Source organism: Dermacentor silvarum, chromosome 3 (genome assembly GCF_013339745.2).
Source record: "Dermacentor silvarum isolate Dsil-2018 chromosome 3, BIME_Dsil_1.4, whole genome shotgun sequence".
Lineage (NCBI taxonomy): Eukaryota > Metazoa > Arthropoda > Arachnida > Ixodida > Ixodidae > Dermacentor > Dermacentor silvarum.
Window position 1 is genome coordinate 101616164 of NC_051156.1, and position 13333 is coordinate 101629496.

A 13333-nucleotide genomic window follows, 5' to 3' on the forward strand; every position below is an offset into this window, starting at 1 on the left:
AAAAAAGCAAACACGAAAGGAAAACATCTGTCAGCCACGGCAACTGCTGAAATTAATCTCCAAGTACCTGATTTGCGGCTGATGAAAAATAAACATGGATAAAGAACTCGAACACCATCAGAAATCAAGCATGAGGGGACATATATGCTCCATCCCCTGAACAAATGCCAATTGAATGGCTAGTGAGAGGAGGCAGAAATGAACTATTTTCGTTGAATCTGCACCCGATTCTTGACCTTGTGCATAAATCACAAGCTATGATGGGCACTCGTCAACACCTACAGGCGCGTGCTCTGTGCTTGACTCCTTCAACACTGCGACAATGGAAGGGCACAAATTTGACAGCGCACAGCAGACAGTCACTATTTTGTCTAGTGGAGTGACGTTATCACCTTGTCGGCATGTCACATAGTCAATTGGTACAACACACTTAAGCAGCAAAAATTTGTTTCTAATAAGTCCAATTACTCTCTCCACGTGAATCCTCACATTTGCGAGCCTCTTTGTACTTTCTACTTCTGCTGCCGATAGCTGCTTTTTACCTTTAGTGTATGCTGGCAGATGTAAGCGAGCACAGTAGAAACCCACGCTGTCAGCAATGTTAAAACCTCGATCAGCAAGGACAACGTCACCAGGAAGCAAGTTGTCCAGTAGCCCGCAGTGCTCCTGTGATGTGCTTGTCGCTTATACGACCACCCCATCCTTCAGAGATAAACGTGACAACACCCTGTGGTGCAATTCCTATCAAATACTTTGCAGTGTTGCTTCCCTTGTATGTCGACCAAGTTTCACTCCTCGGCAAATATGATGACGGCCTTTCGATCTTAACCTCAAAGCAGTCAATGATGACAGCCACATCGCTGCCAAATGTATCATAGAAAGCTTGCGGCATGGTACGCTGGAGAGCACTTCGTTCAGGCCATGAAATTTGGGACTTCAAACGGCAGTATGCAACATGAAGCCACTTGTCAAAAATCCTGGACACAGTTGATTCGGACACATTGAATCTGAAGGCGAGGTCAGCATTTTGAAGATTTAACTTGATCTTCATCAGGAAAAGGAAGAACTCTTGAAATTTTGTTAAGCTGTTGTTGACACCATGGGCTATAAATGGTTCCAGCAGTTTGAAAACCGCGAGCAGCATTGTGAAACTTGCCATCCCTGTGTAGTAAGCTACCTTAGGCTCCTAAGTTCTGAGTGATTCTTCTGACATTGCAAGGTACTCGTTTTCTGAACGTGCAGTGTACAAGCAGTCATTTAGTCTGATGCATTCTTCTTCCAACGCCCTGATGTCGCTCATGGCCATGTCAGTCTGCACATAAACACCTGCAAGAGAATGTTTCTCATTTAGGTGGAAGGAGCCGGGCGAAACCGGCATGTGGAAGGAGCCGGCGAAGGGCTGGAATGTAAAAGACGGCAGCTAGTTAAGGCTATGGAGGCATGGTACAAGACTGACTAACCAGTTTCTTCTTCTCTGGCGTCAACCTCCTCGGCTTGCTGTGGTGATGGGGGAACATCAGGCACGGCTGCGGCAACGCCGCACGGCTGTTCCGACGCGGCCGGCGCGGCCGGCTCAGCGGCCTCGGCACGTCGCTTTCTCTGCCGTCGTTGCTCGCTGCGCTCGTAGCGATCCGCATCTGCTTGCTTAATGCTGTATCCGAGATGCAGCGACGGGGCCCAGTCTGGGTTCGTGCTATCGAACAAATCGGATGGCGTCCCTGCGAATCAAAAACATTCACTTCAGAATGTAGTCCTTGCTTCCCACGTTTTCGCGAACATTTAGTTCACGGCACAAGCCTCTTACCTGTCACGAAGTGCGCTCCGCACACACGTAAATTGGGGTTCCGGGGGTCCAGATCGGCTCGATTAATGCGAGCCAGCCACAACGTGCGCCAATTTGTGCTGAGCGTCTTAGAGCGCTCGCACCTGTCTACGACGATCCTCGGAATTCGGAAGAAGTGTGTGTTAGTCGCCTTCTTCTTTTTGCCTGGAGCTGCCGCTACGGTTGGAGCAGCCAACTACTGAGCAGAAAACCATATTGAAGCTGCGAGTGGTTGCGAACCAACACGATGCGAGCTGACAGAGGCGGCGGTAAGCAAACAGTAGCCCGGCAGTGGCGCATCAGCATGGCCGACAGGCATCTCACGGCGACCGGATGTGACGTCGGTGCAACCCATGTATACATGTAACTCCCAGACTCAGTGCGCTGTGCAAGTCTCACTGAAGGCGACACAAGCTTCTTCTTCTTTCTGGGGTTTTACGTGCCAAAACTAGTTCTGATTATGAGGCACGCCTTAGAGCAGGGCTCCGGATTAATTTTGATCACCTGAGGTTCTTTAACGTGCACTACAAGGCAAGCACACAGGCATTTTTGCATTTCGCCTCCATCGAAATGCGGCCGCCATGGCCGGGATTCGATCCCGCGATATCGTGCTAAGCAGCGCAACGCCTTAGCTAACTGAGCTACCGCGGCAGGTACGACACAAGCTACAATACGTCCAAAAATGAGAAGCATTGGTGTGCAGACAGAAGGTTCAAACAGGACTGTGGGTGCGTATGAAATGAGCTAACATATCTGGCATTCACTGAAAATACACTAAGAGCATGTATGCACATATATGCGCATATATGCCAGTAGTGAGCATTGCTGAGCTCGGATATAGGGAATGACCATATTCTGGTGCAGCTTAGCGTTATTAAGTGTATCATCTGGGTAACAGCCCATAGGTGCCTGTCAGCATGGGGCTTCTGCCACCCCGTCGGCTCAGTGGTTACGGTGCTTGGATGCTGATTGGATGATGACCCTAAAGAGGCAGGTTCAATCCCGGCCACAGCGGTTGCAGTTTGAAGGAGGCGAAATGCCAGAGACCTGTGTACTGTGCGATATGAATGCACATTAAAGAACCCTTGATGGTCGAAATTATTCGAAGCCCTCCCCTACGGCATCCCTCATAGCTCGAGTCACTTTGGGACATACAACCCATATATCAAACCAAACCAGCATAGCACTTCTTGAAAAATATGCATGCCACCTGATGGGCCACCTCATTGTTCTACATGTCATAACCAAAGACCCAAGAAAAAATAACTTTTATATTATGGCACTGAGCTAAGGCAGGTGCATTGTGTGGAGTTGTAAGAGGCTGGGACTAAAATACTAGCTTTTTTACCTAGGACTTTAATTTGATCCTTTGATAGGGGGCTGTGTTTTAATGCAGGTGGGTGCACATAGTGTGGAATGTGGAGGCAGCTCATACACCTGCCATGAAATGTTTATGTAAGGCAATATTAGCAGAAAAAATTAATTATGTCGCCATCTTTTCAGCACCTCTGTATGCAGCTTGGATTTGGTTGTTCATATTATCTTGTGTGAAGCTAAACATTTCGTTGTATGCATCATATATAAAGAAATTAGTCGCTTTTAAATGAGACGTCTCCATTACACGTGTCCTTACATCTTGTGTCCACTTTAATTCCCTAATGCATTCAAGGGAAGTATCAATTATGGGGACAACTTGTTTGCAAGTGGCTTTTGGTCGGAGAGTGCGATTCAGACTATTATTTGACCGATCTGTGAATTGATAACTCTCATAGTATGTTTTTTTGTTTTAATATGCCCACAGACAGTACTGTTTTCCAGTGCAATGCTCTCAAACAACAGACCTGGTGTAGATGGTTCTTTTTGGTGTGGACCCTCTCATAAAATTTACATTTTTTTTTTACAGGCAAGGGCTGAAGAAGCAGTGCCACAACTATAATTGTTGCTGAATATATGCTTTTTGCAGAGCTGTTGTGCCCTTATGCTCTTGACTCTTTAGCTTCAGCCTCAATATGTGCACATCTATAGCACCTTCTAACCTTCCATTGCAGACTGTCAGACCGAGTGTGATTTTGTGGACATTGTGATCCCGGAGGACAAACAGCAGCGGTGCTCAACACTTAAGCCACCAGAACTGTCACTGACTTTTCAGGATGGCCCAATGGACACTATGTATGAGCCATCTTTGGAGGACTCAGGACCACAAGTGTGCCTCATGGCTCAAAGCTAATTTTTTTTCTATACATGGCTTACAGATTTGCAAGTTTGTTAGTTAATACAGGTACTTGAAGCATAAAAGGTTTCTCAAGATATTCACATTAAAAATTAATTTTCAAGTAATGCCTCTTAAGAGCCCTGCCATCTGAAGGAAAAGTGTAGAGGATGCTGCATGGAAACAAAGCGATTGTGTGTAATGGCACATAAATTTGCTTTACAGTGCTCCCATCGAACCATGTCCTCGCAAGATTATTGTGTTCGAGGAAAACCTCCCGCAACTTGTGAGGTCTTGCAGGAAATGCCACCTCCCTGCACAGTCATCACTACAGGTATGGAAATCATTTTTGTCATTCAAAGCTGACAGTATGCTTTTCTGGAATGGACCTGTTTTAAGTGATGTGCAAGGGTGTGCCACGCCTCGTCCGTCATTTTGCCTGCCATAAAGGGGAAGTGTTTGCTGTATTTGTTCTGCCACCAATGACGTTTTCTGTGTGAATGACGTGATGGGCTGCAGATGAATAATTAGGTGCAGTACTACCATCTCGTAAACCCACGCAGATGCGCATGGTGTACCCACATGCACTGGTATCATGTGAGAAGATGTGCTTTATGTTGCTAGCATCCTGTGGTCATAGGCTGAACAGATTCTGCTATAATGCTATCCTAGTAGCAAGCATTCGTACGCACACCGAGGATGGGGGGCAGTGGCACAGCTATGCCGAGAGGTACAGCACCAGTGGACAAGGCAGCTAATCAAGAAAGCATTGATGCTGCCAAGTGATGCAAAAGCGCGAGATGTAGGGTTGTTCAATGGCTGAGTTTTTTGGAAGTACTCTTAAAAATGTAAGCACAATCTACATTTGAATCATAATTTACAGCTTATTTATGTCTTCTGAGGTCAGTTAATCAGACTAGATTTACTTGGTCAATATACGGCATGAACGTGTGAGGGCCACTCTCATTTAGGTGGCTGCAGAACAATGGCCAGAATTTTCTCACTCGACTGGTTTACTTCTGGGACCAGTGTATCCGGGACCAGCCACTAAAATGGCAAGTAAATGGGAAGTTGCGCACGCCATTGAGCCAGTTCTCTGAAATAACTGGCTGGACCACATTCCTCTGAACCACAGGAATACAAGTTATGGCCTGCCCATACCTGTTTCATACTTCAACTCTGACACCCTGTTAATAGAGAATTGTGTATTAAAGAATGGTCTTTTTTGTCTCCTATTGTAATAATTTCTGGTAAGTGCTTCACTTTGCAAGATTTTCATATGCACATTCCGCTCTTTCACTTACTTTTTCAAGCTGCCACTGTGCAAAAAGGCTTTTTTTTTGTCATTTATCTGGACGATCTTTATGTACTTCCATATGCTGGTAACTTAATGTGTTATTCCAGGCCCACTAAAGCACATGAGACCCAGAAAAGCTTGGATCGCCACACAGAACCAAGCACAACATACAGAGCGGATGGTCTAGGATGCCAATGCCAGAACTATGCGTAATGGTTGTCATACTTTCATCTTGGCACCATTGAAAGAGATAGGAAAATATAGGAGACTATGGTTGCTACCATGACGATGGACCAGCTCCCGAAAGTTAATTTTTGTTGCAACTTCATTTTTTTCATCACAAACGGTGCCTCATCTGTTTGTGTTCTGACTTTTGTGCCAAATTTTGCTTTCTCAGGTTGATTCCACAGAGGCTACATGCAAGGTTGTGTTGAATGAAACATGTCAGGTGCATTATCCCTCTTTGTGCTTTGCTTTTTCCACATTGTACATTGTTAGCACAGTCACATTACAACTCTCCAATATTTGTTTTTTGTTACAAATGTGTATTTGCATGAAATGCAACTTGTTGAGCCTGTGCACAGTCATCATTTCACAGCTGTGCTTTATTTTCAGTCTGCTCAGAGACTGCTAGAAATTTTTCTGCGAATCACGTTGCTGTGACGTTACAGGTAGATGTATTCATTGTACGTAGTATGTTTCTTTTTTAGCATGATCAGCTTGATTGGTTATCTTTTTTAGGGTATTTGAAGATAATGTAGGCACACAAAAAACCTTTTTGAGAATCTAATATCACCAAGGTTGCTTCTGTAGGTTTTGTGGTCTGAAGAGGTGGAAATCTCTGAGTGCCATTTCAGGGTAGTAAAACAGATGGCCCAGTACCCGAACCAGCAGCAGTGTGATAATGCGCAGTATGCAATGGGCTGAGTGTGGCCACGTATTGTCATGCTCCAAAACAGCTACTGAGAGACCTTCAGGCTTTTTTTTTTAGTTTGTAATGTAACTATAACTGGTAGCATTCACTGTAGCTCTCTTCTGTGGAGAAATTAAGTAGATCATCGAGGTGACGGTCCCAAAGAATAGTCACTGTGACTTCATCATTATCATCAGTTCATTTTTATACATGGTTACAGAACCTTTCTGAAAGTGACCTGGGCCCTCCGCAATAGCGCTAGTTCTGGGCACATGCAAATTAATACGAAACAGCATTGCAACTCAGGTTAACAGCTAATGTAATTTGTAACTACACACACTCCTACCATTGTTAACACGATATTAATAAATTTGTTAAAGCACAAGAGTACACCAACAATAGCAAAATCAGTTAATATAAAACCACTGAAACATATTCAATATAAATCATAACTGGTTTAAGAACACAAAAAAATCATGTACTCTTTTATTGTTTTTGGAAGGTTATTGTATATTTTCGTTCCAATGTAGGCTAACCGTAGGCCTACCATAAAAGTTGCTGACAGATGGTATGTTAAAATTTCTGTTCAACTGTGTCCTTGTGTGTTTGTGTGGCCTGATGAAAATGTTACTTGGAAAGGGTTAGTCTGAAAGTATGGCATGAACTGAGCACACTGTTTTGAAGTCCCTAACATTGAGGAATGGCATAATTTTATATTTTTGATTATCAGTTCTGTGCGTTCCATATAACCTGAGAAGGACATAATTCCAAGCACTCTTTTCTGCAGCTTGATCACCGGATCTAGGTAAAATGAATATGTATGCCCCCATGTCTCATTAAAGTAGGTTAAATGGCTATGAAAGATACTAAAGTAAATCATTTGTAGTGTACATGCGGGAAAAATGCTGACTCTCCTGATGTAAAGTAAAACTGAGCCGAGCCGACTGCAAACATTTGCTATGTCTGCCCTGTAATGAAGGAATGAATATAACGTTATACTGAGATTTTTATACTCTTGAGCTTCTGTAATTGGTGTCATCACTATCTTTGAAGTTATTGGTTGTACTGAACCCTTTCTTTGCAGATGCACATTTCTATGCCCTAGGTGCTTGCTTTGTCTGTGATGTCACATTGCACACTCATGTTTCCCTCGTGTGATGGCATCAATATAGGACGGTGGAAGGAGTGCAATTGGCTTCAACACAGTGCCTCGAGGAGATTCCGGTTGCAGACTTTCAGGGACCATGCCATTTGAGGTAGAAGAGCTGGTAGCAGCGTGTTGACACAGAAGGGTGTTATATTTTAAGGAACTGCAAGACATTTTACATGTCTGAAATCATTTCTTGTACAACTGTAGTCCCGATGCGTTTTGGACATACACTGTATTGGTAAAATCGCCCATTATCCACCAGCGGTTCCATGAAGCTGTGGTCATATGCTGTGGTCTTAGCAGGAAATGTGAAGAAATGGAGGAATATGATGCCAGAGTTACGTGTTCGGCAAAAACAGACATCCTGATGATATAGATGGGACAGCCAAATCACGTGTCTGTCTCTTGTGTGAATGTCTTTTGCACAACCCCTAACGCTGATACTATCAAGCAACTTGTGCTACGATGTCCTGCTGTCAATTTCATTACTTACTTCTTTATCAGCATCATAGTTCTGTGCCTATGTCACTATTTGCTTTGTGCATTGGCACCGTGGCATATTGAGCTGTCAATAAGTCTTTTAATGTTACAGATGTCTGTTTCCATCATATGTTGGCACAACTTGTTACTGTGGGATGAAAAATTACTGCTCTGTCCTCCTGTTACATTCATATTGCTGTAAAAGGATCACGATACCAGGAATGGCTCATTCAGTTGCTTTTCTGCTCCTTATGCCAACATTTCATGGCCGGTACACAAAAATGATATGTTACGTTTAGTCCTGCTTTTTTGCCAGAGTGGTGTTTGAGATGCCCATTATTACTACTTTGCATAAGAGGACTGGTTGCACTTCACGCCATGCTTTGAGTGTCAAGCAATTGTCATGTCGGTGCCCTCTTTTTTGTTGTACAAGGCGACCAGAAAATGTCTTGCTATCTTATTAAAAAGTCAACACTACTGACGAAATAACTGCCAGATATGCCTTGAAAGCAGTTGGGGTGTGTGTTGGAATAATGACTAACAAAAACGTGTGTTGCATTCATTCTCATATAGTTGGACCAGTAGCCAAGAAAAATGGAACTGTTGCTTGAGTGCAGAAGCAGTATACTGGCATGTGGCATAGTGCCCAGTGGGGCATTCAATGTCCGGCATGCTTGTAGGTGTCTTTTGGGACCATTTGTTGTTATTTGTGAGCAGAAAATCAATTGCAGATGCACTGCAATGCACCAAGAGCAATGACAAACGAGTTGTCGTCACCCATTTTTGCTTGTTGATGTTTGCCCCCCCCCCCCCCCCAATGTGTGGGATAAACTCTGTCAGAACTTGAATGTCTTTCCAACGTAGTGTAGGTGAAGTGCAACTGTTTTATCAGAAACCTGGAATGTACAACTACCTGGTCAGATGTATTGCCGCCTTCAAGACCTTATCATTCCGCCAGCCAGGCGTGGAGAAGTACGCCAAGCAAGCCGGCAGTGCCAGCGCTCCTGTAAACAACACCTGGTCAATGTAACGCAGCGACAAATGCACATGCTGCCACCTACTCACAAAAAAAAGGCGAGGCATGACCATGCCACGTCAAAACTTCCACAATACTGCGGGCACAATTGGAGGTTCCGCTGCCCGTGATGCCCAGTGGGAGACACCATCTTGTGGCGTTACAGTGAACAAAGGTTTCCGTCACATGACCGAACTGTCCTATCTCACTAATGGACGCACCACATGTGCTTTCCATTAATGGATGCACTGTCTGGCACGCTGCCAAGGTCTCCGTTGCGGACGGCGCCAACACGAAAGTGAAGAACAAGTCAAGAAAAGCTAACACTCTAAAAATTTATTATCTATTGCTTACAGGAGTGGATATGGCAAACAGCTATACATAACATCACCAAAATCAGAAGAGCACACAGCTGCTACAATAAGTCTTTGAGCATTTTTAATCACTGTATATGGGGGAAAATCAGCTTCGGCTTTTGGTGCGTCTTTACTCTAGCACAAGAGAGGAATTTTGCTCAAATGTGACTCCACATCTTCATGGTGGCTTGAAAAAAGGTTAAGGAAATAAGAACCTGCAGGAAAGGAAGTAAACAGTTGATGCAAGCAATCTTCACTATTGATGAGAAAGAAATTACAAACAGAAATGCTCAAATGAACTGCAGAAACATAGCCACACAAGAACATGCAATCGTAATTACATTTCACTGCTACGGTCCAGCAAAGTTGCTGTGAAAAATATGTCATACTGTCCACTGCAGCCTTCTTGAGCAGTGTGAGGGCGAGGCTGGGGCGAGATGTCTGAGGCTGGGCACGAACGAAGTAATGTCTTTAAAAATGTTGGCAAAGCATTGTAAAACAATACAAGGCTAGCGACCGAGAGCGCGACTCACGAGATCAGCCCTACATGGCAGCGAGGCAGACACACACACAGCTCTGCTTCTCCACAGGCTAAAAGCAGGAAAAACTGGGGAGAAGGCCAGACAGGTGCTGCCATCTGTCGGGCGGCTGGCGACGTGGACGTGAGAGTCTCGAAGGTACTGATACCTCACAGCAGTTGCTCACGCCGACGGCATAAACTACTATTCAGTCATCCACGCAGTGCTGAAGTACCCCGCAGCTGCCTCACCTGCGTGCGCTCTTGAAAAAGCAAGTTTACAGAGGAAATGACAAATAATTCTTGCACAAGTGTCTGGTGCAGAGCGAAATCTTCGCGCTACGGTTTGCGAAAACCTGACCGGCACATCCACGGCCGCCTGCTCTTCGTCGCTTGACGCGGAAGGCTCGTAACCGTAAGCGGTAATATTACTTGCCTAGTTTGAATGGTCGTCGTCTTCAGACGTGTACTCATCGCTGGTAGAGGCACCAGAACTCGAATCCATGCTCGCGATGGCGGCGGCGGCGCGCTTCGAATGACCGCGGCCGGCCATTCCCCTTTAAAGAAAGACACTCAGTCCCGTAGCCTTTAGAAATCGCAGCAGCACAGAGCAGAGTGTGCTTTGAGTGAGGAGTGTTGAGCTACGCAGAAATGAGAGAAAGATTTTGGCAACAGAAAATTGAAGTGAGCTATACAGAAGTGAAGAATTTGGCAATACGGTGTGTGGCTACATTGCTTCAATGCTAATAACATTAAAGGGATACTAAAGGCACATAATAAGTCGACATGAACTGTTTAAATAGCATTCCAGAAACCTCGCAACACTTGTTTCGTGCTGACGTTGCGTACACCATCACCGCCCTTTGCTGCCGTCGGTGAGTAACACAGCCTCCAACAGACGGCAGTAAGGTTTTTTACACAAAACGCAAACTCACAGTCCTGGAGAAACCGAGCCAAGACAGAGCAGTGGATTCACCACTGCAGCTGTTTTTGGTCAAGTGGCGTGGCGTAGACCGTTCAAGCATCCCGCGACATTACATGGAAGTGAAATTCCCTGCTACTTAAAGTTTGTGTGAGTTTTGCGAGCCAGCAAAACCAGCACAGCACTACGCGATAACGAAATTACTGAAATGCGAAAGCACGGGCGGCGCAAGGTCGAGAGAAAACGAAACCTTTCAACTGCCCACGTCGTTGTCAAGGGTTGTCAATTAGTTTTTTTTTAATGAAATATAAATGGACAAGTAGCATTTTCTTCCCTCTTATATTGCAATAAAATGATGTTTTTTTTTTTAAATAAGTGGTTCTCTACTAGCGACAGAATTTAAATGAGGAGTGCCTTCGTCATCGGGCAAGTACATGAATGTCCCGGGGGAGTCTCTGTGTCCTGCATTTACCTCAATTTCTGTATAACTAAGGCTCTGTTCACAATAATATTGACACCTTATAGATTCTCGAGCACTAGTCTACTTTAGCTTGACGTAATATTTGCCTTTAGTGTCCCTTTAATGTTGACATTCATCATGAGATGGGTTCTGCCAGAATTTTCTAACTTATGCCTTTAAATGCTTATGCTCAAATCTAATACAGTTGATCCCCAATTTGAAGAAACCAGAAAAAATAAATTATCCTCTGTATTGAACATGTGCAAAACTTATTGAATGATAATCATGCAAGATGACTCCCTCACAAGAAACTCGATACTGGTTTGGTTATACAGTGGAATCTCATTGATACGATTCTGCATAATACGTTATTCAGGGGAACACTTCTTTTTTCCCGGCCAACGTCCCATACGAGCAATGTATTTTTATACGATTATTGTGATCATGGAGAAGTATCATTTGATACCACACGAGCCTTTGCTATTGAGTTTGTCACCGAATACACCTATGTTCATACTTTTTGGAGCTTGCTTTGAATAATATGACTTTCGCATGATACAATTTATTTTCTGGTTCCCATGAAGATTGTATCAACGAGATTCCACTGTACATACCGAACTCTAAAGCGTCTGCTCAGGGCATCACCTCACGCTTCAGGATGCCATTGAAGAAAGTGGATTGGAGCAGCTCTACAAAATCCTACACAACCTAGCGCTTCGAGAACATCATTCTTAGTGATACTAAGAAACAGTTCCAAGTCGCAGGCAAAAATTATTGCCCACTACACGTAATTATGTTTTCCCTAATTCCTTCCTTGCTCATCTCCACTGAATATAGCAAATTTGCATATTACAAACACATCACGAAAGTTTATACAAGTTTGTTATAACGGAGTTTGGGTATATCGAATTACCGGATAAATCATATTATTTCTAGCACATTATAACCTGTTCATTAAAACCAGGTTCAACCGTAACTGTTTACAAAGCATACACGATTGTGGCACTAAGCAAAGCGCACAAGATAGCCCATCGGCTTTTGACATGAATATCAAGTGTCACGCTTTGCGGAAAAGCCACAAAGATTTCATTGTGCACATTCCATACTTGTCAGATTTGAAACATGGAAAGATAACACACTGCCGCGAGACGGCAAGCTGGACGAGACAACTTTGGCGCATGTATCTGCTGCTGCCACTTCGACCTTGGCTAGCCTTGGCAGCCACAGCACGCTTTCTGGGCTGGCTACCACAAAGCTGATACCAGCCACACAAAACAGTGCCCCAGGTGTACTTCCCTCTAACTTAACGTTGGCTCCATTGCATTGATTTGCGCACAAGAGCACAGAAAATGCCCACAGAAAGTGTATAACAATGCACATTTGTTGAAGGTGACCCAGCATGCTTTCCATAACTTCATGAGCTCAAGCAGCAAATCTTAAAGGGGCCCCTAAACACCCCTCTGGCTTGGTGAAATAACATAGTCCGCGGGTAGCATAGGCTGCTGTGAACATCTCAGCCAAGTTTTGCTGTCGCACGCAGTGCATGGAGCTCGCAAGTGGAGCGCGAAGTCACCTTTCTCTCAAACGCTCTCGTTTCAACAGAAGCCATGATCCTCACTCTTTTCTTGGTGCTTTATTTCAGAATAAAGCACATTCCTATACGCGGCTGCTATTGGCTGCTGTGGTGAACTACGCAGCGGCCACCGCGGGGTGCCGCCACGAGTCCACTGGTTTAAGCACACTGCGGCTCGCTGAGGCTTACATTTAGCGTGTCATAGGCACCAAGAACGGAAGCTACGTTCACATCCAAAATAAAATTTGAACTGTGTGCCACGATGACATTAAGAAGGCCACGCCCCACTCTGCGTAGCCTTTGCAGTGCAAGGCATTGAAGAAGGCACGGGAGAACAGCGGAGGCCGTGTTTGATTGCCAATAACTCCGCTTCTGCTGAACCCATTGAAGTACTTCTTTTGGCAAAGTATTTATGAAATAGCCTATTTTCAGTTCAAATGCTTTTCTCCACTTCAATAAAACGTGGTTCAGAGCCCCTTTCAAAACGTAATTTTCTTTCACTAGCTGCTGACACCAGTGTGGGCTTCTCGTGCAGTTTGGGGGAACATGGGTTCTCGGACTCAGCCATGGCCCTGAAGAAAGACACCGAGATGCTACAACATCCCAGATGTAATTTTCC

At 44.5% G+C, this 13333-nt stretch overlaps 2 protein-coding genes across 2 annotated transcripts in view; both read right to left on the bottom strand.

The window, feature by feature from the left end:
* LOC125944308 (uncharacterized) overlaps positions 1 to 13333 on the bottom strand; it is a 14230-nt gene continuing 897 nt past the window's right edge. The window contains exons 2-5 of the mRNA XM_049664671.1: positions 9632 to 9689; positions 1461 to 1718; positions 1241 to 1326; positions 1 to 1186 (exon numbers count right to left, since the gene is read on the bottom strand). Coding sequence (XP_049520628.1) covers positions 629 to 1186; positions 1241 to 1326; positions 1461 to 1718; positions 9632 to 9689 — 960 coding nt within the window. The 3' untranslated portion in view covers positions 1 to 628. The remainder of the gene's footprint in view (positions 1187 to 1240; positions 1327 to 1460; positions 1719 to 9631; positions 9690 to 13333) is intronic.
* LOC119445628 (uncharacterized) overlaps positions 9278 to 13333 on the bottom strand; it is a 24246-nt gene continuing 20190 nt past the window's right edge. The window contains exon 8 of the mRNA XM_037709890.2: positions 9278 to 9457. The gene's annotated coding sequence lies outside the window, so the exon portion shown is untranslated. The remainder of the gene's footprint in view (positions 9458 to 13333) is intronic.